The sequence below is a fragment of the Pseudoliparis swirei genome, chromosome 10 (assembly GCF_029220125.1).
Source record: "Pseudoliparis swirei isolate HS2019 ecotype Mariana Trench chromosome 10, NWPU_hadal_v1, whole genome shotgun sequence".
NCBI lineage: Eukaryota > Metazoa > Chordata > Actinopteri > Perciformes > Liparidae > Pseudoliparis > Pseudoliparis swirei.
The window spans coordinates 14,349,800-14,373,802 of NC_079397.1; the positions used below are offsets into that span (position 1 = coordinate 14,349,800).

The 24,003-nt window shown below is 42.4% G+C and overlaps 2 protein-coding genes across 2 annotated transcripts; both read left to right on the top strand.

Annotated features, from left to right (window-relative positions):
* Positions 1 to 545: 545 nt before the first annotated feature.
* smo (smoothened, frizzled class receptor) lies at positions 546 to 13,391 on the top strand. Its single transcript, XM_056425220.1, has 12 exons — positions 546 to 1,280; positions 3,239 to 3,438; positions 3,563 to 3,772; positions 4,539 to 4,711; positions 4,820 to 5,039; positions 5,130 to 5,253; positions 5,406 to 5,498; positions 6,333 to 6,441; positions 6,696 to 6,881; positions 7,415 to 7,563; positions 10,940 to 11,074; positions 11,223 to 13,391. The coding sequence occupies exons 1-12, from the start codon at positions 1,019 to 1,021 to the stop codon at positions 11,822 to 11,824; spliced, it is 2,463 nt and encodes an 820-aa protein (XP_056281195.1). The 5' UTR covers positions 546 to 1,018; the 3' UTR covers positions 11,825 to 13,391.
* A 1,600-nt stretch (positions 13,392 to 14,991) lies between these two features.
* cax1 (cation/H+ exchanger protein 1) lies at positions 14,992 to 23,548 on the top strand. The gene is made up of 20 exons (XM_056425228.1): positions 14,992 to 15,064; positions 16,417 to 16,593; positions 16,699 to 16,826; positions 16,999 to 17,107; positions 17,213 to 17,329; positions 17,698 to 17,759; positions 17,852 to 18,011; positions 18,112 to 18,308; positions 18,812 to 18,911; positions 19,108 to 19,249; positions 19,342 to 19,525; positions 19,617 to 19,716; positions 19,821 to 19,933; positions 20,414 to 20,451; positions 20,766 to 20,893; positions 21,240 to 21,373; positions 22,136 to 22,230; positions 22,501 to 22,579; positions 22,674 to 22,782; positions 23,391 to 23,548. Exons 1-20 carry the CDS (start codon positions 14,992 to 14,994, stop codon positions 23,462 to 23,464), a joined length of 2,319 nt encoding a protein of 772 aa, XP_056281203.1. The 3' UTR covers positions 23,465 to 23,548.
* Positions 23,549 to 24,003: the final 455 nt, after the last annotated feature.

The following is a 24,003-nucleotide window of genomic DNA, read 5'->3' on the forward strand; positions in this document are numbered from 1 at the left end:
GGGGGGGGGGGGGGGTCCTTCATCATAAAAGTGAGAAACTTCTTGAAGTTTGCACCGGTGACATGTCGTGTGTAAGATGCTCTGTGATTCAGCACAACCCACCAGAAGCCCCTCTCACATGAGAGTGGACCAGTCGGATGGGGGTCCGTGTTGTTTTGGGGGGTCTTTGAGACGAGAAGGCCTGCCATAAGGCACATTCTTCCACTTGCAGAGGGGGATGGGAGGTTTTGTTGCTCGGGCTCTCCCCCCACCATGTGCATACCAGACACACACACACACACAAACTAAACAACAACATCCAGACACTGAGCTGCACACGGCTTCAAAAACGTCTCATCAGACACTTCAGGCACTGTGTGAAATGTGGGAGAATGGACCATCTTGTTTTTCTGCCGTCGTGAAGAAGAGGAGGGGGGGCTGAGGAGGAGAGAAAGGGGTGGTGCGTCTGAACTGGAGATCCTATTACAGACATCCAGACTTCTTTTTTTTTCATGGCAAGTTTTTTTCTTCTTTTTTTCGTGGAGGTGGGGGGAGGGCGACTGAGCAACTTTCTCGGCCCTGATGTCTTTCTCATAGCAGCCTAAAAGCCTCGAATGGACACTTTGCGTGCTTCTGAACAGACGACGCGTTTGTTGTTGTTTTTCTTCTTCTTCTTCTTCTGGAAGTGAGGACCGTTTCTTTTTTTTGTGGGGGGGGGGGGGGGGTCGAGGAAGCTGTTCGGATTTTTGGATAATGAAGGAATTTAAGAGGCTCCAGCGAGGATCGGACGAGGAGCGCAGAATAAAAAAAGTTCGGGAGGACGGCGAGAAAACTTTGCAGCGCCCCGCAGATCCCCCCTCGCCATGCCGACTCTGGTAGCTCACTCGACATCGAATGAAGAAAAACGTCCTCTTTGGGGGTCCCGAGAAACAGGACAAGCGAAGCCCCTGAAACCAAAGTGATCTCTTGTCTTCTTTTTTTTGTGGTGGTGGTGTTTTTTCTTTTTCTTTTTTCCGGTTGAGAACCTCTCGCTCCCAAGATGTCTTCCCAGGCTCGGAGCCCCATTGTTGGATTGTGCGGGGTGCTCTGCGTCCTGGCGGCCTGGCTCTCGGGCTGCGGCGCGGCGCTGTCCCCCAACGGGACCGTGTTCGAGGACAACTGCAAGAAGACGTCGACCTGCGAGGCTCTGAAGTACAACACATGCCTGGGCTCTTCGTTGCCCTACACGCATACCTCCCTGGCCCTGGCCGAGGACTCCTTCACCCAGGACGAGGCTTTCGAGAAGCTGACCATGTGGTCCGGTGAGAACGAATGGCCCCCACTACGCGACCCATCTCCACTGCTTGAGTAGAAGTATTGTAGAAGAAGTGAAATCCAACAATACATGTGTTGTAACTGTCGAGGCCGTTTCCCTGGACCATGGGAGATAACATCTTAAAAAGTACACAGACACTATGTTGTTATGAATATTCACATCATTTACATCATTTGGGAAAGTGCTACTTAATAACTAATTCCTATACTCCATATATCAAATATTAAGCAAGAGCTTGGAAGTCATGGTTGCAATTTGAATATGAATATTCACATTATTTAAATGTTTTGGGAAAGTGCTACTTCATAACTAATTTCTATACTCCATATACCAAATATTAAGTAAGAGCTTGAAAGTCATAGTTGCAATTTGAATATCAATATTCACATTATTTACATTATTTGGGAAAGTGCTACTTAATAACGAATTCCTATACTCCATATATCAAATATTAAGTAAGAGCTTGGAAGTCATGGTTGCAATTTGAATATGAATATTCACATCATTTACATTATTTGGGAAAGTGCTACTTAATAACTAATTCCTATACTCCATTTATCAAATATTAAGTACACTATACATTTGTATTCCGCATTGTTTTGTGTGCTAATAATTTTAATTGTTTTGACAATGGGCTGTGGTGGAGGCTGGATGTGGGGAGAGAGCCTCAACAGGAATTGAAGGGTTAAAAGCCATTAAAGGCAACAAAAGGAATCACTCATAGGTGTTGGAGAGCCAACAATAGGACACTCTCGCTCATAAAAGGCTTTTAGATATCCGGCTTTACATTCATAAGCACCTACTAATGGTGGCTCCCCTCGTTTACACGGTTTCCTTGTGGTTTCCTCTGGCTGCTGTGTCCTTGACAGCAGAGAGAGATTATCCATTCATCTGTTGTCTCCAGCTGTGTTCATGATTAATAAGTAGATCGATTGTGGTGGATAAAATGCATGCTTACTATGCTGGATGTAACATTGGAAACAGTGCTACTTTAGTCGACACACATGCAAGATGTCCAGGAGTCCTCCGAGATGCATTTGCATTCATATTTCATATTCCAAGCGTTTCTCAAGACTGTTCCCAAATGAATTATGTCTTTGTGAAAACTGTGGCTGCTCAAATTAGCGCAGCAACGACTGATTATTTTCCATATCTAATAATCTGCTTATATTATCTCGACGAATCAGTTGGTGGACAAAATGAGAGCCACATGTGATGTCTTCAGATTGCTCGTTTTGTCCGACATACCATAATAAACTAGAACGGGCACTCAGTAGAGCGCATACCTTCGCATATCACAAGATTGGGCATTGAATTATGAACACTTTGGCATTAGTTGCATGCCAATTGGATAAAAATTGACCGTGCTATGGTAAAAAGAAGATGTTGACCTTTTCATGACCTTGACCTTTGATCCGATCGATCCCAAAATCTAACCAAATGATCCCCGGATAATAACCAATCATCCCACCAAATTTCATGCCATTCGGTTTAATACTTTTTGAGTTATGCGAGGGACACGCATACAAATAAATAAATAAATACACGGCGATCAAAACATAACCTTCCGCATTTTCAATGCGAAGGTAATGAACTACCATGTATGATAAGGGACGGTCGCAAAAAAAACTTGCAGCTGGAATCAGCAAGTTTTGCCATTTTTCTGATTAGTCGAGTCACTGATTATTAATCGACTAATCAAGTTTTTTAAATTGCCGTTGCTCAATTAGACGATGTGAGTGAAGGTGGTCACAGTCGGTCAGTCTTTTGTAATCAAACCGATTGGTCTGTGTATTTACTCGTCCCTGTCATAAGTTCTCGGTATGCTTATCCAGGTGATGACCATCGGTCTAATGAATCCATCCTGTGTCCTGTCCGACGTCTCTCACATCTAACTTGAATGTTTTCAGGATGTTTGAAGACATTTTCTTCCTCCCGTCCTAGGCCTGCGGAACGCTCCTCGCTGTTGGTCCGTCATCCAGCCGTTGCTCTGTGCCATCTACATGCCCAAGTGTGAGAACGGTCGGGTCGAGCTGCCCAGCCAGAGCCTGTGTTTGGCCACGCGTCGGCCGTGCAGCATCGTGGACCAGGAGAGAGGCTGGCCCAGCTTCCTCAAGTGTGACAAATTCCCAATCGGCTGTTTGGTACGCTTCGCTCTCCTTTTCTGTGTGAGACTTGATCCCCGATGGGGTGTGGGGAGGGTTTCCCCTTTTCACTGCAGGTCAGAGGTCACGGGACACAGGTTGAATTTGTGTCCTCTGTGTGCAGAATGAGGTGCAGAAGCTGAAGTTCAACATGTCCGGCCAGTGCGAAGCTCCCCTGGTGAAGACGGACATTCAGTCCAGCTGGTACAAGGACGTGGAGGGCTGCGGCATCCAGTGTGACAACCCGCTGTTCACCGAGGAGGAGCACAACGACATGCACGCCTACATCGCTTACTTCGGCACCATCACCCTCTTCTGCACCTTCTTCACCCTGGTGAGACACGACGACGTCACTCTGAGAGTTTGATTTTTTAGGAAGGAGATTTCCCTCTTTCCAGGGAAAACCTTCCTCTTCCTGAGATTATCATAATAATGCATTTTATTCGTAACGCACTTCTCATCAAAAAATGTATCTCAGAATGCTACAGAGCCGGTAGATAGAAACAAACTATATTAACCCTTTGAAGTTGACGCCCGCAGCACCGCGTTTTTCACTGTTTCCGTTTTTAAAAATATTTATTTTTTGTTTTACCTTATTTCTCAGTCCCATTCTTATCATTTTGGTGAATGGTGTGACGGACCACATCATTTCTACTCAAAAAACGATAAAACAAAATTTGGTTTTAGACATTTGTTTACATGTATCTAGCATTGTATTCAGATATTTCACTGCTTTTGTGAACTTGGACCTTTGGTAAACCAATTTCAAACACCAAAACAGTTTGTCCACATGAGTAAAGGTGTGTTTTCACAAGAGATGTGAAGAATTTATGAAAAATCAAACTTCAATTTTCAGCTTTAGGGACATATTTTCTCTTTACACTTGTGCCTGAGGACAATTAGGCCTCATTATATAGAGAGCTGGGAATATTCTGGAATGTTTGATGTATAACACATGGGTATGTGTCATATGCAAAAGCCTTTAAAAGGTGAATTTAATTTTTTTTGTAAAATCGAAAATATGAGCCCAGACTCCAGAGGGTTAAAAAAGAAAATAGCTCGCAGTAATAGCTCTCCTCGCCCTTTTCCCTCCGTTTCAGGCCACGTTTCTCGCCGACTGGAAGAACTCCAACCGCTACCCGGCAGTCATTCTCTTCTACATCAACGCCTGTTTCTTCGTGGGCAGTATCGGCTGGCTGGCCCAGTTCCTGGATGGCGCACGCGACGAGATTGTGTGCAAGAGCGACAACACCATGCGACTCGGCGAGCCGTCGTACGTCGAACGTCCTCGACCGCTCGGATTTAAAAACCTGGAGATCGTTCTCAACTCCTAAAAAAAAAAAAATCCTTTTTGTGCCTTTCCCCCCCCCCCCCCCCACAGGTCTTCAGAGACGCTGTCGTGCGTCACCATCTTCATCATCGTGTACTACTCCCTGATGTCGGGCGTGATTTGGTTTGTGATGCTGACCTACGCCTGGCACACGTCCTTCAAAGCCCTGGGCACCACGCAGCAGCCGCTGTCTGGCAGGACCTCCTACTTCCACATGGTCGCCTGGTCCATCCCCTTCGTCCTCACCGTGGCCATCCTGGCTATCGCCGAGGTGCGAAGGGAGCCGTTCGCCTCGAACAGTCTGACACTCTCGAGGTTGCAGAAGGGGTTGACGGTACGTTATTTTCCCGTAAAACCACAGGTGGACGGAGACTCCGTGAGCGGGATCTGTTTTGTCGGCTATAAGAACTACAGATACCGAGCTGGGTTTGTGCTGGCCCCCATCGGCCTGGTGCTCGTCGTCGGCGGCTACTTCCTCATTCGGGGTGAGTATTGTGTTCTCGTAAAGTGGCTCGGTGAGCAGATTGAACTCTCCCATCCAAATCTTACGAGCGTTGTCGTAATCCAGAAGGGCTCCTCAAATTCATCCCCCGAAGCCACCAACACTGATTGATTCTGTCTTCATTTCTCCTTTTAGGCGTCATGACTTTGTTTTCCATTAAGAGCAACCACCCGGGACTACTGAGTGAGAAAGCTGCCAGCAAAATCAAAGAAACGATGCTGAGGCTTGGTACGTTCTCCTCATCTGGTGCCACTTCACACCCCGGTGGTGGCGACTTGAGAGATAGAAGGAGGGCGAACTTCATCCTGGTCTTTATCAGTTTGAGAGTCATGGGTGTAAGAAATGAAATGTGTTAAGAGTCCGTCTTCACAACACGTGAAGATTTTTAATCCTTAACCCTCTGGAGTCTGGGCTCATTTTCTCGATTTTACAAAAAAATGTAAATTCACCTTTTAAAGGCTTTTGCATATGACACATACTCATGTGTTATACATCAAACATTCCAGAATATTCCCAGCTCTCTATATAATGAGGCACAATTGTCCTCAGGCACAAGTGGAAAGAGAAAATATGTCCCTAAAGCTGAAAATTGAAGTTTGATTTTTCATAAATTCTTCACATCTCTTGTGAAAACACACATTTACTCATGTGGACGAACTGTTTTGCTGTTTGAAATTGGTTTACCAAAGGTTCAAGTTCACAAAAGCAGTGAAATATCTGAATACAATGCTAGATACATGTAAACAAATGTCTAAAACCAAATTTAGTTTTCGCGTTTTTTGAGTAGAAATGATGTGGTCCGACAGACCATTCGCCAAAATGATAAGAATGGGACTGAGAAATAAGGTAAAATAAAAAATAAATATTTAGAAAAACGGAAACAGTGAAAAACGCGGTGCTGCGGGCGTCGACTTCAAAGGGTTACCAGAAATGTTGAAATGAGGGGGGAAAGGCACGCGCAAAGAGCGTGATTCTTGATTTTACATTTAATTCTACTTGAACATGTAACATACTAATATCCTACGGTACATTTCCATTTGTTGTGCCGTTCCTCCTCGTCAGGTATCTTTGGATTCCTCGCTTTCGGCTTTGTTTTCATCACCTTCGGCTGCCACTTCTACGACTTCTTCAACCAGGCGGAATGGGAGAGGAGCTTCAGAGAATACGTGCTGTGAGTCTTTACTGTCCGTCTGCTGCTGCTGCTGCTGCTGCTGCTGCACACCGCAGCGGTGAATGCAGCCCTATTTCCTCACCGTGTTGACACTGGCTGGATTGGAATTAATTTCGCCTCAAAAATGTAAACCGCTCCGACACGTCAAAGACTTTCTTATTCTCCCGATCCGACGTGTGAACGTACCTCAGCCACGTGGGTAGAAAGCGCGATCGAGCCGCTGGCTTTTAATCTCCTGCGATGTTTTTCGACAGGTGTGAAGCCAACGTGACAATCGCCTCGCAGACCAACAAGCCGATCCCAGAATGCATCATTAAGAACCGGCCCAGCCTGATGGTGGAGAAAATCAACCTGTTCTCCATGTTTGGGACGGGTATTGCCATGAGCACCTGGGTCTGGACCAAGGCCACCATCCTCATCTGGAAACGGACCTGGTGCAAGTAAGCGAACACCAAGTGAAACTGCAACATTAAATAGAAAGACCGTTTCTGTGTCTAGAGTTGTACAAATGTTTATTCAGAAGATCGTGTTGAGTGTTCTTTTTCTGCCTTTTCTAATCTCTGTCAGTCCCTTTTCATTACTATCGTGTCTCCATGTCTGCCCACGTCCATATGTGGTTTTAAAGATATGATGACAGCGTGGGAAAAGTCTAATCTCTATGCATCCAAACCGGTAGCAGACCTCTAGTGTGTGTCTGTGTGTGTGTTAATCCCTGGTTTTGTAACAGCGCTCACAAGGGCTCACTGTGACTTGGATTTTACTCCCAGGAATTACTTTCCTTCTGGCTATCGAAGAAGAAGAAGAAAAAAAACAGTAATTCGACTTCTTGGAATGATTGTTTTCAGTGTGGGTTTAAGAGCGTCTCGCCCAATGTGACGTAGAGAGAACGTGTGTTGATATCGGCCCAGTATCACATGGCTGCTGGATCGGGTCTCTCTTTCTGAACCTGTCTTCTGTTCCCTTATTATTGCAGGGTTATTGGCCGTAGTGACGATGAACCCAAGAGGATCAAGAAGAGCAAGATGATCGCCAAGGCGTTTGCGCTCAGGAAGGAACTTCACAAGGACCCGGAAAAGGAGCTGTCCTTCAGCATGCACACCGTGTCCCATGAAGGACCAGTGGGTGAGTTCTACAGCGGAGATCATTCATCCCGACTGAGTCTCAACTTTCGGATAAGTTCAGTACATTTTAATACAGAGAACAGAAAACTACATTGTCCTCTACTGGGATTGGGATTGAATCAGTGGAGGCTGTCCCTGATGATGTTTGCATAGCTCCACCTTGTGGTAGAGAACTGAAACTGCAAGGCGTCTGATTTGGATTATTTGTGGTGGAGCTCATGTCTATGGAGGACTCAAAATGACTTAAAGTATAAATAAATAAATATATAAATGCATGAATAAATATAGGAATAAATAAATAAATGCTTAAATAAATGTATAAATAAATAAATGCTTAAATAAATGTATAAATGAATAAATAAATGTATAAATAAATAAATAAATGCTTAAATAAATGTATAAATAAATAAATACAGGAATGAATAAATATAAGTTATAAATCAACAGGACATCATTAAATAAATATATTTCTACATTTCTGTATTTCTTCATTTATTTATTTCTTTATACAATTATTTAAGCATTTATTCATTTATTCCCATATTTATTCATGCATTTATTTATTTATTTATACTTAAGTCATTTTGAGTCCTCCATACATGTCACATGTAAAGGTGCGTTCACACCAAAAGCGATGCGATTTTTCGCGTCGCCTAAAACGCGTGACTTTACTCGCTCGACCGTTCGCCGTGTTCACGCCATAAGCGTCGAGACGCTCCGCGAGGGGCGGGGCTTATCTCCGTGTCTCGTCTCCGTAAAGACCGTTATCATCTCCTTCATCCACCACGGAATAACTAACCACTAGTTCTGCTTTATACTTGTTGTGGACGTCCCACACACTAACGCCCTCGTGTTTGGGTTCATGACATTAATATAATATATATATTTATACATGACATCACCCGTAGGCTCACTCAGCTCGGTCACTTTCACCGATGAAGTCACTGTTACGTCTGGAAGACTTCCGCTTCCAGCGCTACGAGAGCGGAACATCTAAACGCTGTTATTGTGTTCATAACATTATAATATATAATATGTGTTCTTGTCATACCTGCAAACTTGTCACCTTTCGGTGAAATTCACCGTTTTGAACTCAAAATAGGTCATCCACGTGAATCGTGGAGATCCGAAGAGTTTTTTTTTGGGGTCACCTGGCCCGCTGCCGTTGAGATTGCAGTGAGACGCGGAGAAAAGTGTGAAGTGTTGCTCTTCGCAATAAAACATCTTTGATGGGACGTGTCGCGTCTCGGCCAATCAGCGTTCAGATGTCCACAGCGTTTGGGGGTTCAGGTTAGCTTGAATGTTAGCCCGCTACATCTACTCCTGTCACGCTGCACGGTGTAGCGATGCTAACAAAGTACCCGTATGTTAAACACGATGTGATTTAGCATATTTTTTGTATCGATACTTCATTAAGAGAGCGATCAGAGCGCACGCGCTGCTCCGTGTCGAGCTGTCTGCGCACACTGCGCTGCGCAGCTCACAGCGAGAGAAGTGGCGCAGCTTTAGAGACTTCGGCTTAAAAAATAAAAAGATGCCAGAAGTGAAATGTTTCAGTCTGTAAAGTTGTGTAACTCTCCAGCTGCTCATCCTGATGAACTGTGGATCATCTGGTCAGAGACTAACGGCCTCATAGTGTATAATCAATGCTATGATGGAACCATGTAGTTTCATTCATATCTGGCTGTATTAATACTCATATTACTGTCATTTGTTAAGTGTTGAAAAAGTTGGTAAAAAGTGAACCATACAGATGTTTTATTTATTACTATTATAGATAAATATACCAGTCTCGTAATTATGGTACCATATTGTTTGTATGGTGTATTGAATTCTGGTATCGGGTATCATGATATTTATGGCAGGTATGTAATATGTATAGAAGTTATAATATGAGTATCGTGACAAACAGGTAGAGACAGAACAGATTCAGGGAGAAGTCCATGAGGACTGTTCAGGCAACAAAAAAGGAAGTTGGTTCATGAATGACTTTAACCATATTATATATAATGACAATGTATATTTGTTATTACTATCATTATAGGGCTGAGTCAGAGCGGAGAACCTTTTGTTCTTAAACTGTTTATTTTCATTATTTAGATTTGTGGTCAGAACAATAAAATGACTGTAGTTGTGGTTCTAAAAGCTTTGAGGCTTCAAACAACGTGGATGTGGACGTGGATATTGTCCATCTTGTTCTGATTCAACAGCGGCGGGACAGCAACTCGAGAGCTGATTGGCCCGAGTTGCGAGATGACCGCCTCAAAATTGTAATATTTCAACTAGGGGCGAAAATTGCGCCGCTGTAAACGCATCGCCCGTTGACTTTTCATGGGATTCGGTCGTGCGAAAAAATCACATCGCTTTTTGTGTGAAAGCAGCTTTAGTATCGTTATTGTACGCATATCCTTCATTAATTCACCCCTTTTGTTCATGGCTGCTTGACCGAAAGTACAAAAAGATTGCTTCTCACTTATCCCGAGATGTGTGTATCCCGCCGATATATTTGGGGTTAGGCACCGTAAGAGCTCGTGTCAACAACCGCTATTTATTATTTTCCTTTCACGTTTGGCCGGGAGAAGATGTTTTCCATTCGCTTTTGTGTGGCTTCGAGGCGACGCAGTCAGGGACAACTGTTATGTCTGCCGCTCAGAACAGAAAGACACGTCTCTGCTCGTGTAAACTGTGTGTGGCTGCTGCGGCCGCCGCGCTTGTTTAGCTTGGAGCACTCCGGAGCTATAGAGGCACCGCGGAGGAGCCATGAAGTGTGCGTTGGGTTTAACCCGTTGAAGTCGACGCCCGCAGCACCGCGTTTTTCACTGTTTCCGTTTTTAAAAAATATTTATTTTTTATTTTACCTTATTTCTCAGTCCCATTCTTATCATTTTGGCGAATGGTGTGACGGACCACATCATTTCTACTCAGAAAACGATGAAACAAAATTTTGTTTTAGACATTTGTTTACATGTATCTAGCATTGTATTCAGATATTTCACTGCTTTTGTGAACTTGAACCTTTGGTAAACCAATTTCAAACAGCAAAACAGTTCGTCCACATGAGTAAAGGTGTGTTTTCACAAGAGATGTAAAGAATTTATGAAAAATCGAACTTCAATTTTCAGCTTTAGGGCCATATTCTCTCTTTCCACTTGTGCCTGAGGACAATTGGGCCTCATTATAAAGAGAGCTGAGAATATTCTGGAATGTTTGATGTATAACACGTGGGTATGTGTCATATGCAAAAGCCTTTAAAAGGTGAATTTACATTTTTTTGTAAAATCGAGAAAATGAGCCCAGACTCCAGAGGGTTAAAGCCGTCCTCGGCCGTCCCCGTTTGTAAACGGAGAGTTTGTGGTTTTGTCTTCTCTCATTCATAGCTGGAATCAATTTTGAGCTAAACGAGCCATCGAATGACGTGTCGTCCGCCTGGGCGCAGCATGTGACCAAGATGGTGGCGAGGCGAGGTGCCATCCTGCCTCAGGACATCTCCGTTACTCCGACCGGCACACCAGGTGAGAGCCGGAGGCCGTTACACCGACTGCTTTCCACATGCAGAGCTTTGCAAATCCCATTTCCCTTCCATCTGTGTGTTCATCTTATGCTCTTTTTCTTTATCCGAGAGCTGTTGACCATCAACTCACTCTGTTGTTTTCCTCACAGTGCCGCCCTCAGATGAGAGGAACAGGCTGTGGATGGTGGAGGCTGAGATCTCACCGGAGATGATAAAGAGGAAAAAGAAGAAGAAGAAGAGGAAGAAGGAAGCGCGTCAAGTGGAGGAAGCCGCGGACCGCCAGCGCGAGTTTGGTCACAGCTCGGTGCCTCGCTTGCCCAAACTGCCGTGCCACCCCAGTCTGGTTGCAAATCTGCAGGAGCAGCAGAGGCAACAGCGGAAGCTGGAGGACGAAGTCCTGCCAGGGTCCTACCCGGAGGTCCAACCCTCCCACCCTCTGTCCCGCGAGCAGAACTTCCCCTATCCGTCTTACCAGAGCAGTCGGTACAGCTACGGCCGCAGCCACCCACCCACCTTCAACGACCGCCCGGAGGATCTGGGTCTCGGCCCACGCTGCCTCCCTTCAGCCTCCAGCTGGCAGCCCAGCGGACCTTCCAGCTACCCGGGGGAGACGGATCTCACCGGCGGGCTGTCGGAGCGGTTGGCCCACGTGGCTCGGGTACCGGCAGGACGAAGGGCCGGCTACGGACCCATTCACTCCAGGACCAATTTAATGGAGGCGGAGCTCATGGATGCCGACTCTGACTTCTAAGAGCACAGCTCCGGTGTATTGCTCTGCGGTACACAGACAGTAAGCGACAAGAAGTGCTGGATACTTTTAAAAAAACGAACTGAATTGCATCTAATTCCACCTCCCCAGCGTTCCAGATGGAACTAAGCCGCTCAGTTTTGTATATGTTTTTGTGAAAAAACAAGGATAAAGGCGAGAAATATGTTGTGAATAAATTAATGAAAGAATATTTTTTTTAAACCTTATTTGTGTCCAATCAAATTTCAAAGGCAACTCCATAATGACGAGACAAAAGGCAGCTACACTTTATATGGCTTGAAACAGAACCCACTGTGTATTCACGAGGAATTTTTATTTGACACCGTCGACTTTAAAAAAAAAATGTTATTACCATTAAGGACATTTAAAGATGAAGGCAGCCGATGGAACCTTTTAAAAGTCCATTTCATTGTTACTCTTTGAAATTCTTACTGCCCCACGGCTGTGAACACAAACTCTTACAGAAGACCACACAGATTTACAAAATGCTACGGGCTACTTGCAAATACTTTTGAACCCAGGTCTTCTTTGGTGTTATATTTAATGTTTTTTAGACTCCATTGCTCTCTTCCCACCACTATTTAGCCATTCATTACTATGTTTATGTACAGCTAACTAGAGGTACAATTTGCATATGCTCGGTTGCCTGGTGCAATAAACCAACAAATATAGCTTGTTTCATTTTGCCGTGAGAAAAAAGAAATATTGAAATCAATGCTGTGGCTATCTTTTTCTCAATGAGTTCTCCTTGAAAGTGTTATTTTTTACTGCAGCATGTCTACTTTTGTTAATCTGTTGTACATATTCAATATAAACTGGGCTTCATATGTATTTTCCTTTCTTCATCCATTTCAAAATCTTTTGTTTGACGTATTATAGACCGCAGTGGGCTTAGAAGTCACTTTTTTACTTAAAATGCTACTATTTTACAGTCTCTTTCTAAATATGTGTTATGTATATAGGTTGTTCATAGATTTCCCAATAAGGGTATTATTTGTACATATTTATATATTGGATCACTTGATTTCTCTGCTGATATGATTTAAAAAAAAAGGGAAGAGTCAACGATGCTATAAAAAGTTGTCACTGTACTTGTGCTGTAACCAAAATGTCACGTAGTATTGTCATTTTACACTCAATATGGATAAATGATGCTGAAGTAATTCTTACCCAACGCTGAGCAGTTTCTGTAATGAAAGTGTTCTAGATATTCATGTGAGATGTGCATGATGGAGAATATTTATGTTAAAAGTAGTTACCACAGTGCTATAAATTCAACAATATAGGGAGTTGGGTAGCAAAATAAAGAATAGCTGATATCCACCCAAAGGGTTTAAATTCAAAGATTATTAAGAGGCTAAATGAAGATTATGGTTTTACTTTGTATGCCCTAAAAGTAATCATTTCGGTTTTTGTACGCTGTCAAAAAGATTTCGGCTTTGAGTTGCTTTCTGTGTTTAGTCTCCCAACTGTGTCAAAATAAGTTTACTGTCACTTTGTGCAGCTGTACTTTTTGTTTTTATATGTAAATAAAAGGAACCCTACACTTTGTGCCTTTCCTGTTTTGCCATCACCTTTATGTTTCCCTCTTGATGACATCCTCACTCTTGCAACTTGGATAACATGAAGTAAAAACTTCTCATTTTATCAGAATATAATAATGTTACCTTATAAAACCTTGTGTTTTCGTCTAAAAAGCAACGTTCTGCGGACGAAAGATTTAAAAAATATAAAAATATCCACGGTGAGGAAGATGGAAAGAGCGCACATGCAGGCCTATGGAGGACTTAAAATATCTTAAGTATAAATAAATGCATGAATAAATATAGGAATAAATAAATAATCCTGTTTAACAATGAGGTTCGGACCGCCCCAGCTCATTTGCATACAAGGACACATAAATGTTACATAAATAAATGAAGAAATACAAATGTAGAAATATATTTATTTAATGATGTCCTGTTGAGTTATAACTTATATTTATTCATCATTCCTGTATTTATGTATTTATTTCTAAATGTATTTATTTATACATGTATTTAAGCATTTATTTATTCCTGTATTTATTTATTTATGTATACATGCATTTCAGCATTTAAGCATTTATTCTTGTATTTATAAATGCATTTATTTATTTATCTATACTTAAGACATTTTAAGTCCTCCATACAGGCCGAGCAGACCTAACATTTACTAACATATTTTACCCTCGGGGTCAATTTGACCCCAGCAATTAAAACATACAGAAAATTATTTGAATTAATATTGTTTCCCAAGTTTAAGTGTGAGGTACTTTCTGTTTGTTTGTTGACTACCTAAATAGCCCTTTAAATATATAAAAAAGTTGATATTTCTTATACAGGACTGTCTCAGAAAATTAGAATATTGTGATAAAGTTCTTTATTTTCTGTAATGCTATTAAAAAAACAAAAATGTCATGCATTCTGGATTCATTACAAATCAACTGAAATATTGCAAGCCTTTTATTCTTTTAATATTGCTGATTATGGCTTACAGCTTAAGAAAACTCTAAAATCCTATCTCATAAAATTTTAATATTTCCTCAGACCAAGTAAAAAAAAAGATTTATAACAGCTGAGTGTTTGTCAAGGCTCAGGAAACCCTTGCAGGTGTTTCGAGTTAATTAGACAATTCAAGTGATTTGTTTAATACCCTACTAGTATACTTTTTCATGATATTCTAATATTTAGAGATAGGATATTTGAGTTTTCTTAAGCTGTAAGCCATAATCAGCAATATTAAAAGAATAAAAGGCTTGCAATATTTCAGTTGATTTGTAATGAATCCAGAATGCATGACATTTTTGTTTTTTGAATTGCATTACAGAAAATAAAGAACTTCATCACAATATTCTAATTTTCTGAGACAGTCCTGTATGTTTGACACAGTGCAAAACAGTCTGGGATCAAATTGACCCCAAAGAACACCGACGTTAAACATTGAATGGGGTCAAATTGACCCTAAAGGTAACAGGAGGGTTAAGAAAGCGCGAGACGCCCCTCAGCCCCGCCCCCCTGCGGCTCGGACCCGCGCGAGCCGCAGCCAGTGGCGGCGCGGCAGACTTCATAAAGTGGTGTGGGGGTGGGGCGGGAGCTGATAGAGGAGCGACTCTTGGGATGGACCAAAATATGTCCCACAAAAAGTCGCCGTCGATGCCGGCTGATGTGGAGAACCTGCGCAGGAGATCCGCGGCGGACTCAGGTGAGACCGAACCGAGTCTCCCGCTCTCGCCACCTGCAGCTTGTCGACTTGTTCATCAGAGGCACCTGTGCTTCCAAAGATAGACGCGCGGAGGACTTCCTGCGGGGCTCTCTGTCGGAATCCCTCTTTATTCCGAGAAGAAGTGAAGGCATCGCGAAGTTTTACACGTTGGGCTTGCTTTTGGTGCAGAACTACTTTTATCTTTTATTTTCTTCACATTTTTGTTATTATTTTCAGACCGGTCGAGATTATGTCCGAAGTCAGAGGCATGGGTTGTTTCCTGTCGTCTATAATGCCTTGTGTTTTTTTTAAACCCTCCTATTACCTTTGGGGTAAATTTGACCCCATTCAATATTTAATGTCTCTAAAAAAAGTTATTGACATAATGTGTTTTGCTTCATATTTGAGGACTTTTCCTAATTTATTGGGGACAACTGGGAAAACATAACATTCACATGATGATATGTTTTCAATGTCCTGAACACAACTTGTACGCATCGGTGTTCTTTGGGGTCAATTTGACCCCAGGCTGTTTTTCACTGTGTAAAACATATAAGAAATATCAACTTTTTTATTTATTTAAAAGGCTGTTTAGGTAGTCGACAAACAAACACAAAGTACCTGACACTTAAACTTGGGAAACAATATTAATTCTAATAATTTTCTGGAGGTTTTAATTTAATTTTAAAAGATGTTAGTACATCTGAAGATAACAGGAGGGTTAAAAGAGACACCCATAAATAAATAAAAGATTTCAGTTTAATGTAAAGTGAAATGTTATTTCTGAGTCTGAAGCATTTCAGTTGCTTCCAAAATGTGCTCGTTGCACCTTTTTAAAATCATGACCTTCAACTTAATGTCTCATGTCTTTTATCAGACATATTATTTACAGTACAACGGGAGTGCTTCTATTTAAATGACAAAGCATAGCACTGTCAATGGGGTTTTCATATATGCATATATATTTATATAATGTTTGTGTGTCTATATATATTTATCTAATGTGTGTGTGTGTATGTTGCAATGCGTCTATAATGTGATTCGTCCTGGCAGTCAGCAGTTGACAGCGTCGGGGAAGACGGGGACACTGCATGACTCTCAGGAGTTTTTTGTTAGTCACACACATGTCCATGGATGGAAGGTGTTGGTCCTGGATATCAATCACGCTCTACACCTCTAATTCAATGGAGGAGACTTTGTGTGTAGATGTATAATTTCAATGCGCCATCTCCCCGGTCGGCATTGTTTCTCTGCGGAATTTGCAAAAAGAATCAAGTTGTTAAAAAGAAATATTGCTTGATGTGCTATGCCTCCTTTTTTCTCCTTCTTCTCCATAATATTTCCTCATTCAGAGATCTCGATGGAGCCTGAACATCATCACCGGTTCCCACGGCGCAGGTGCCCGACTGATTTGCTCTGCGTTGGCCCCCACCACCCGGAGCTCGGCGCGGCGGAGACGCCCTCGCCGGATGCTTCGGCGCACCAATTCTACCACTACACACCGAAATGTTTCCTCACCGTCCACGGAGGCGAGTGGTTCGTTGAAGAATTGGGGGGGGGGGGAAGCACAGTTGAGGGACACATTCCCATCTTGCCACGTGGATGAGTTTTCTCACAGCTGTGATCCGCCGCAGGAGGACTCGGCGCCTCCCAATCGACTACCTCTTACTACGGAGAGGACGCTTGGCACGAAGGCACCACGAAGACGACAATCAGGGCCGAGAATGAGGTGGAGGCGCACAGGGAGGCCAACAACTACAAGGTGGGACATGACACCGTCACTCTAAACACCGAATCACTCAGTCTCCTCTGCAGGGGGGAGCCCGCTCATGTGGAGTTTAACTCAGCTTGAATCTGACACATGTTTTAACAATACTAGACTGTTTTCACATTTCTTGTCTTGTGTGACATCATTTTAATACCTTTATTTTCAGTTTGGCTTCAGGAAGTGGAAGGGCCACGTAACGGAGAAGCCCATTGAAGACCAATCAGACATCATCAAAGAGCTCCACTCTGATCTGAGCTATGTTAAACCTCAAGAAGGTCCCATTTCCATTTTTGTAATTTTCAATTTTTGCACATTCAGGAAGATATTGGGTTGTTTCGGTAAAGCAATAACCTGCGTTTGTGATCTCTCCTCTTCTCCAGGCTCAGTGGCAACCTTTGGGAACATAGTTTATGTCATTATATTTGGATGGTGGATATCTTTAATCTACTTCCTCATTTGTCCTGTAATGTTTCTAACGATTGTCGGTGCCCCTTATGGTATGTATCCTATAAACCAGCTGCATCCCTTTAGAGTATTGTAGTGTCCTCTTAAATATATATATGTCTGTGTGTGTATATATATATATATGTGTATATATATATATATGTGTGTGTGTGTATATATGTTTATAAATATATATGTGTGTGTATATAATATATACGTGTATATATATATGTGTGTGTATATATATGTATATATACATGTGTGTGTGTATATATATGTTTATAAATATATATGCGTGTGTGTGTGTATATATATATATATATATACTGTGTGTGTATATTTATATATATGTTTATAAATATATATATATGTGTGTATATGTATATATATATATGTTTTTTGTTGCTGATGCTTTTTCCAGGCAAACTTTGTTTCAAGATGGCGTGTTACTTTATTTGGCCATTTGGGAAGTTGATAGAGAAGGTATTTTTGAATATAGTATAATAATATTCCGTTATTTTAAGTGTCACAAAAGAGACAAACACATGTGTTGTGGTCTTCTGTGCTCTTTTCAGGCGTGTGATGTCGTGAATAGACCTGTTGCAAAGCCTCCAAAGTTTGAGGTCATTCCTGAAGACAGTGAAAACAGTCGTGAAAAGGACTCTGCGCCTCTTCTGATGTCTTCCCCGCTCCCTGCTGTTCTGATCCCGGTCCCAGAAACACCAGCTCGAAAAACTTCAAGGCACTGGGTCAGAAAGTCCGACTCTTTAATCCCGCGATGCATTAAAGGTATAATAATATATCTCTGCATTGTGAATTATTTAAATTCTTCGTGCCTCTCTGCAGTGTCGCGTCAGCACTTATGTCTGGCTGCTGCTGGGCTTCCCTGTCCTGGCCGTGGTGCACTCCCTGGCCTGTGTGCTCTCCTGGCTGCCGGTCTTCTCCATACCTGTAGCCAAGATGAACGCACGCACACTGAGCATCATCCTCCTCATGGAGCCGGAGGACATTCAGATTCACAGACTGGAAAAGGTACGCGTTAATTTGAAATGAAATGTCGGCGGTTAGTCGAGAACCACGCAAGATGACACGTGCTCTACTTTGCTTAGTCTGAACTAAGGTGCTGGAAGTATCACACAGACTGCATATATCTCTCTTTTGGTGAGATATCAAAGCAAGGAATGTGTGCAATCATTTCCTTCCTTCGCTGTCAAGCTTTGCAAAACATGAACTGCAAGGTTTTTATAGCCGCCTTATTAGCTATGGCAACATCTAACTGATTGCTCCCCGTGTATCTACTATGACCTTTTTTTTCCACCAAATTATATATATATATATATATATATATATAATCCAGAGCAACCAGGATGTTGTTCATGCAAAGACATGTTGCTGATATCATCAGAGTACATTTTTTATTTAATTTTTGACATATTATTTGTGTAAACTGGCCCTTTAGACCTCACCCGTTAATTGACATTGTCACATCTCATGAATCAATTGGTCACGCGAGTGTTTTCTGTTCTCTTTTGCAGACATTTGGGTGTGAGACCAGAGTCATCTTGTGCTGTTCTCATGCTTTCAATGCGTATTATTACAAATACACCGTCCAGGGAATCCACATTTTCGCTCTCAGTATCCTTTTTGGGTTGTCTGTTCGAGCTCTATTTAAAAACAATGTCACAGGCTGCGGTACCATAAGATTGATTTCAAAAATACTTGACTTCTGTGCACTCTCATAATGTATTATTCTGGTGTGTGTGTGGTAAATACAATACAGGTCTGTCTGCTGTCTGTCCATTTGTTCTCCTTAAGTCGACGCTCCCTGCAGACCTGCTTCCACTGGTATTTAGCACTCTCATTTTTGGCTACACTGACCGTGACCACAACCTCTGCACCGCAGAGACCAAGTTTGCCATGGCCATCACTTCCATCATCCCTCTATCCTACTATATTGGCATGGGGATAGCCAGGTACGGTGTTTTTTGTTGTCTGGCCAGTAGATAAATGTGATTGAAATGAGAAAGCACATAGTGGTTTATTGGGTCCCGCCTTTTCTTTGCAGCATTTCTGCACAGAGTAACTTCGCAGTGGGAGCAGTGGTCAACGCGACCTTTGGTTCCATCTCCGAGATGACCTTCTACATCACGGCGCTGCTGCACGGACACCGCGCCGGCACCAAATGTTACGAGGAGATCGTGAAAGCGGCGCTCACGGGGACCTTGCTCGGGTGTATCCTGTTTGTACCCGTGAGTGCCCGAGAAGGACACGAATAATCCCGCGTACATCTCGGCTAACGTGCAGCACTGTGCTCCTCTGATCTGTTTGTCACCTGCACAGGGCATCTGTATGATCATTGGGGGCATTAAACACAGGGAGCAACGATTCAACAGTCGGTCGGCTGGAGTGAGCTCAGCTTTGCTCTTCATATCCGTCGGAGGTATGCGAGGCACACGTGTAACTCCTCCTTTTCCTTTTTTCACGGTTTGTCCTCCACTAACGGAGTCATAAAACTTAGCCGCCGTGTTGTAATTTTGCCCCGAGGTGTATTCGCTCCCACCATCTTCTCAAAGGCCTTCGGTAGTCTGGTGTGTGAAAGCTGCACCAACGCCAATGGCAGCGCGCCCTTCGTCTGCAGAGACTGTCACTACGACACGGTGAGTTTGAGTCTGTCCACTGTCCCTGCATTTGGAAATGATGACGGCAGCAAGCTCAGGATCAGGATCAGGTTTTATTGGCCAAGTAATTTTGCACAAACAAGGAATTTGGCTTGGTAAAGTGACTACGGTGTGCTTACACCAAATATACAATACAAAACAAAAACAAAACAGTGCAGTACAAAACAAACAGTGCAACGGTCTAAGAAGTTGAAGAAAGTGACTTAAGAAAGTATATACAAGGCAGAATGGCTATATACAGTAGTGCAAGAAGAAGTGGAGAGTGCGAGAAGTGCAGGGATAAATATCTAAATATAAATACAAGCTGTGTGATTGATGTTTGCAGTGTTTGAATAACACATTTTTTGACTCACTTCTACCATTTAGAATTGAATATGTATGGTTCTCCACAGTTTGATCAGTCTAAAAGGTTTTCATAATGAACTTATTTTTAAGCTTGACCTGTTTTTGTTTTTACAGAGTCAAGCTATCCCACAATTGACCCCGTCCCACATCCAGTAAGTCCAGCTGCTACATGCATATTTACTTTGCAGCGTGATTATGTTTTCAGGTTGTCCGTTCCATTCTCGTGATCACGCGATGTCTCGGGAATTGGGACTCGAGGAGGAACTGAATCGAATTTGGCGGTCAAAGTTTCACTTTGACTTCACAAAACATGTTTATGTTCATAACTGATGAATCCGTATGACAATTTCACACATGTCCTGTCGAATAAAACCTTGCCGTTTGGACAAACACAAGGCGGTAATTTAAGTTTCAAAGTCATCACCTCGATTGTGTTCTAACTATCAAATACCCCCAATGTCTTCAGGCCCCTGGTGTACACCATCTCTGTGCTGCTGCCTGCCGCATACCTGATCGGCCTCATCTTCACACTGAAAACCCACTCCCACATCTATGACATCCATATCAGCGATGGTCAAGGGGGCCACGCGCACAGTGGTCAGTACGCACGCGAGGGTTTCAGCAACTCCCAGCCCACAGGTGAGGTCACCTTGGGGCCTGTGGGGCCGGCACGACGGGTGTGTCTGTGGTGTGCATGCAGTGTTCTTTAATCTCTCGGGTGGAGGAGCATGGGAATGGCGACGCGCCGATGCTTCCTGCCTGCTAGACGTGTGCATGTAAGGAGCGTGTGTGTCCCCTGCGGTGAGGTACATGACACGACACCCTGAAGCACGTGAGGGGGAAGAACCTAAACACGGGAGGAGGAGAAACGTCCTGCAGCAGCGAGGTAAGTCCGAAGTGTTTGATGTCGGTAAGCTGACCGTGTGTATTCAACCAGCAGGTCATCACGTCGTCCACTGGTCCCGCTGGAGGGCTCTCGGTGTGCTGATCGCTGCCACCATATTGATGGCCTGCTGCGCTGACCTCACCACGCGGAACATAGAGCCCATCCTGACGCATTCCTACATCTCCCAGGTATTCAAAGGAGTTTATTCTTTTTAGAGGAAGGCAAAGTGTTGCTTGCATTCCACGTTTACTTGGTTCAAGGTTCAAGGTCGGACACATCGGAATTATATTTGCAGGGCTCTGAGTCAGCAGAGATACAAAACAAACGCACTATAATAACTAGAACGGGCACTCAGTAGAGCGCATACCTTCGCATGTCACAAGATTGGGGATTTGAATATGAAACATTTTGGCATTAGTTGCATGACATTGATTGAGAGATTGACGTGCTATGGTAAAAATAAGATTTTGACCTTTTGATGACTTGACCCTTTGACCCGATTGATCAAAAAAATCAAATGGTCCCCCCCCGATAAAATCATCCCATCCCACCACCGATTTTCATCTTGTTTTTTGTGTATGTTTGTGTGAATAACACGCCACAAATAAATAAATCAAAACATAACAAAAATAACCTTCAAGATAATAATAGAAACAGTAATAATAATAGAAATCTGAAAAATATATATTTTTTAAAACTGTACAAAAAACACACTGTGCATAGTGTGGTAAAAGTATATACAGTATTATATACTTGGTTCTTAGAAGAGAATGCAAAAGCTTTAATTCCAGTTGGAGATTACACACTGCAATACACCTCTTTGGAGGAGCCAAATCTAAGAGTTGGGAAGATGTGTAGGGAGCCTGATGTTAACTGATGTTTCGAGTGAAGGACAATGGATAGTGTACCTCAGTGTGTGTGTGTGTTGTACTTCATTCCCCCCTCTGCAGTACTTCATTGGTGTCACAGTGTTGGCCATGGTGCCAGAGCTGCCTGAGATTGTCAATGGGATCCAATTTGCCCTGCAGAACAACATCAGCCTGAGGTTCACTGCTGTTTATATATCTCCTGAATCTTCCACTTTTCTTGAGTGCAATCTGGCAATATTTACCATGAGATATGTAATCGATGCACACATGACAAAACGTATAATAGTTCAATGTCTAATTTATAGTTTTACTGATATATTAATAATTTTCCCATTGTTTAAACATTCCACTTCATACCCAATGTTTGTCCATAACTTGATACCTATGTCGATTCAGCCGTTCAACTAAAATAACCTTTTCAACTTGAACATTGCTTTTGGCCACAGCCTTGAAGTGGGCAGTTGCATTGCTGTACAGGTCTGCATGATTCAGATCCCACTGCTCGTCCTCTTCAACGCCTTCTATGTGAGTGCAGTTCACAAGTTTAACAATGCATTTATTTTTATGGAATGCAGTCATTTCAATTCCAGACTTTTTTTTTTTTTTTTTTTACCCCCAGGATGTTGGGTTTGTGCTCGTGTTCAGTGACATTCATCTCTGGGCCAGCATCTTCAGTGTCATTCTGGTCAATTACATCTTCATGGATGGGAAATGTGACTACTTTCAGGGTAGGTCAGAATGCAGATATTTCTACATTCGATACGCAATGAGTGAGCGAGTCTGGTTTCTAGTTTTAAGTTATCAACATTTAATGGCAGGAAGGGTAAAACAAACATTCAAGGCCTCACGATCGTGGTCTTCATCGGCTCCTCCGCCTCCTCTTCAGGAAGAATACCTGAATGTGGAAGAGCCCCTCTTTCTCTAATTTTTATTTTTCCGATCAAAAAACGGCGTCAAAAACGTCACCGGTCAGAGTCAAAAAAACAGTATTTTCACAATATGTTGTTGTTATCTGTTGTGTCACAATTAAACCTTTCAACATTCTTGTTATTGTGATTTGTTCACAACAAGGCAATCCAACCTATAATAATATATAATAAATACAAACTCTCATGCAACATACATTACTTCTTTACATTTTTTGCATAATTAAACATTACATACTATAATAAATTAATAAATATATATATAATATTAATAATATTATCATATTTCTATATTTTTTAATATATTATTAATTTAATATTAATTAAAAAGATAAATAAAAAATAAACTATTACAACCTAACAATAGTAAAGATTAAAATGAAGATTGTAATCGACTGTTTTGTTTGCAGGCACTGCTCTCGTGGTGGTCTACCTCATCCTTCTGGCCCTTTACTTCTTTGCTCCTTCTCCACGCTCTTGTTGATCTGCTTGCCAAGAACCATCCTGAAGCCACTCCAAAGACGCGCTGACTTCATCTTCAGGCGCGCGTGGAGTCGGTGGCATAAAACCAGGGCGGGGATTTGCATCGAGTATATTCCCAATTCTGGCTTCTTAAAAAATGTGTAACTTAAATGTCTTGCTCTTGCATTTCAATGTAAATTGTTGGTGTTCATTTGCGGTTCTGATGTATTGTACCAAGTGGTTTATACAGGACCTAATAAATGCATTAATTTATCACTTCTGTGAAATGAGACGAGTCTTTCAACCGACAGAGTTGTTGTTTTTAAACTCTTCTGAAAGATGTACTGTACATTTTATTGGATTTTCACTTCAATTGACTTTATAATGTACATTGATTTTTTTTTGTTGGCACTGTTGGTACATAACGGGGCCAATGACATGCATGCTATCACTTTGGTCTGGTGCGAAATGCCGAGATGGAAGTGGCAACAGCAGTGCATGCTAAAACAGTCTGAATAATTTGGGGTTATGTATCATGCTAAATATTAGTCAAAGTGAATG

What these genes read in the sequence shown, in the direction of transcription:
- smo (XM_056425220.1), top strand. Translation starts at nt 1,019, where the DNA reads ATGTCTTCCCAGGCTCGGAGCCCCATTGTTGGATTGTGCGGGGTGCTC. An exon ending in CGGCTACTTCCTCATTCGGG is followed by an intron (nt 5,254 to 5,405) that starts GTGAGTATTGTG and finishes TTCTCCTTTTAG; the next exon opens with GCGTCATGACTTTGTTTTCC. An exon ending in AGAAACGATGCTGAGGCTTG is followed by an intron (nt 5,499 to 6,332) that starts GTACGTTCTCCT and finishes CCTCCTCGTCAG; the next exon opens with GTATCTTTGGATTCCTCGCT.
- cax1 (XM_056425228.1), top strand. Translation starts at nt 14,992, where the DNA reads ATGTCCCACAAAAAGTCGCCGTCGATGCCGGCTGATGTGGAGAACCTG. An exon ending in TTGGGAAGTTGATAGAGAAG is followed by an intron (nt 17,760 to 17,851) that starts GTATTTTTGAAT and finishes TGCTCTTTTCAG; the next exon opens with GCGTGTGATGTCGTGAATAG. An exon ending in GAAATGTGACTACTTTCAGG is followed by an intron (nt 22,783 to 23,390) that starts GTAGGTCAGAAT and finishes TTTTGTTTGCAG; the next exon opens with GCACTGCTCTCGTGGTGGTC.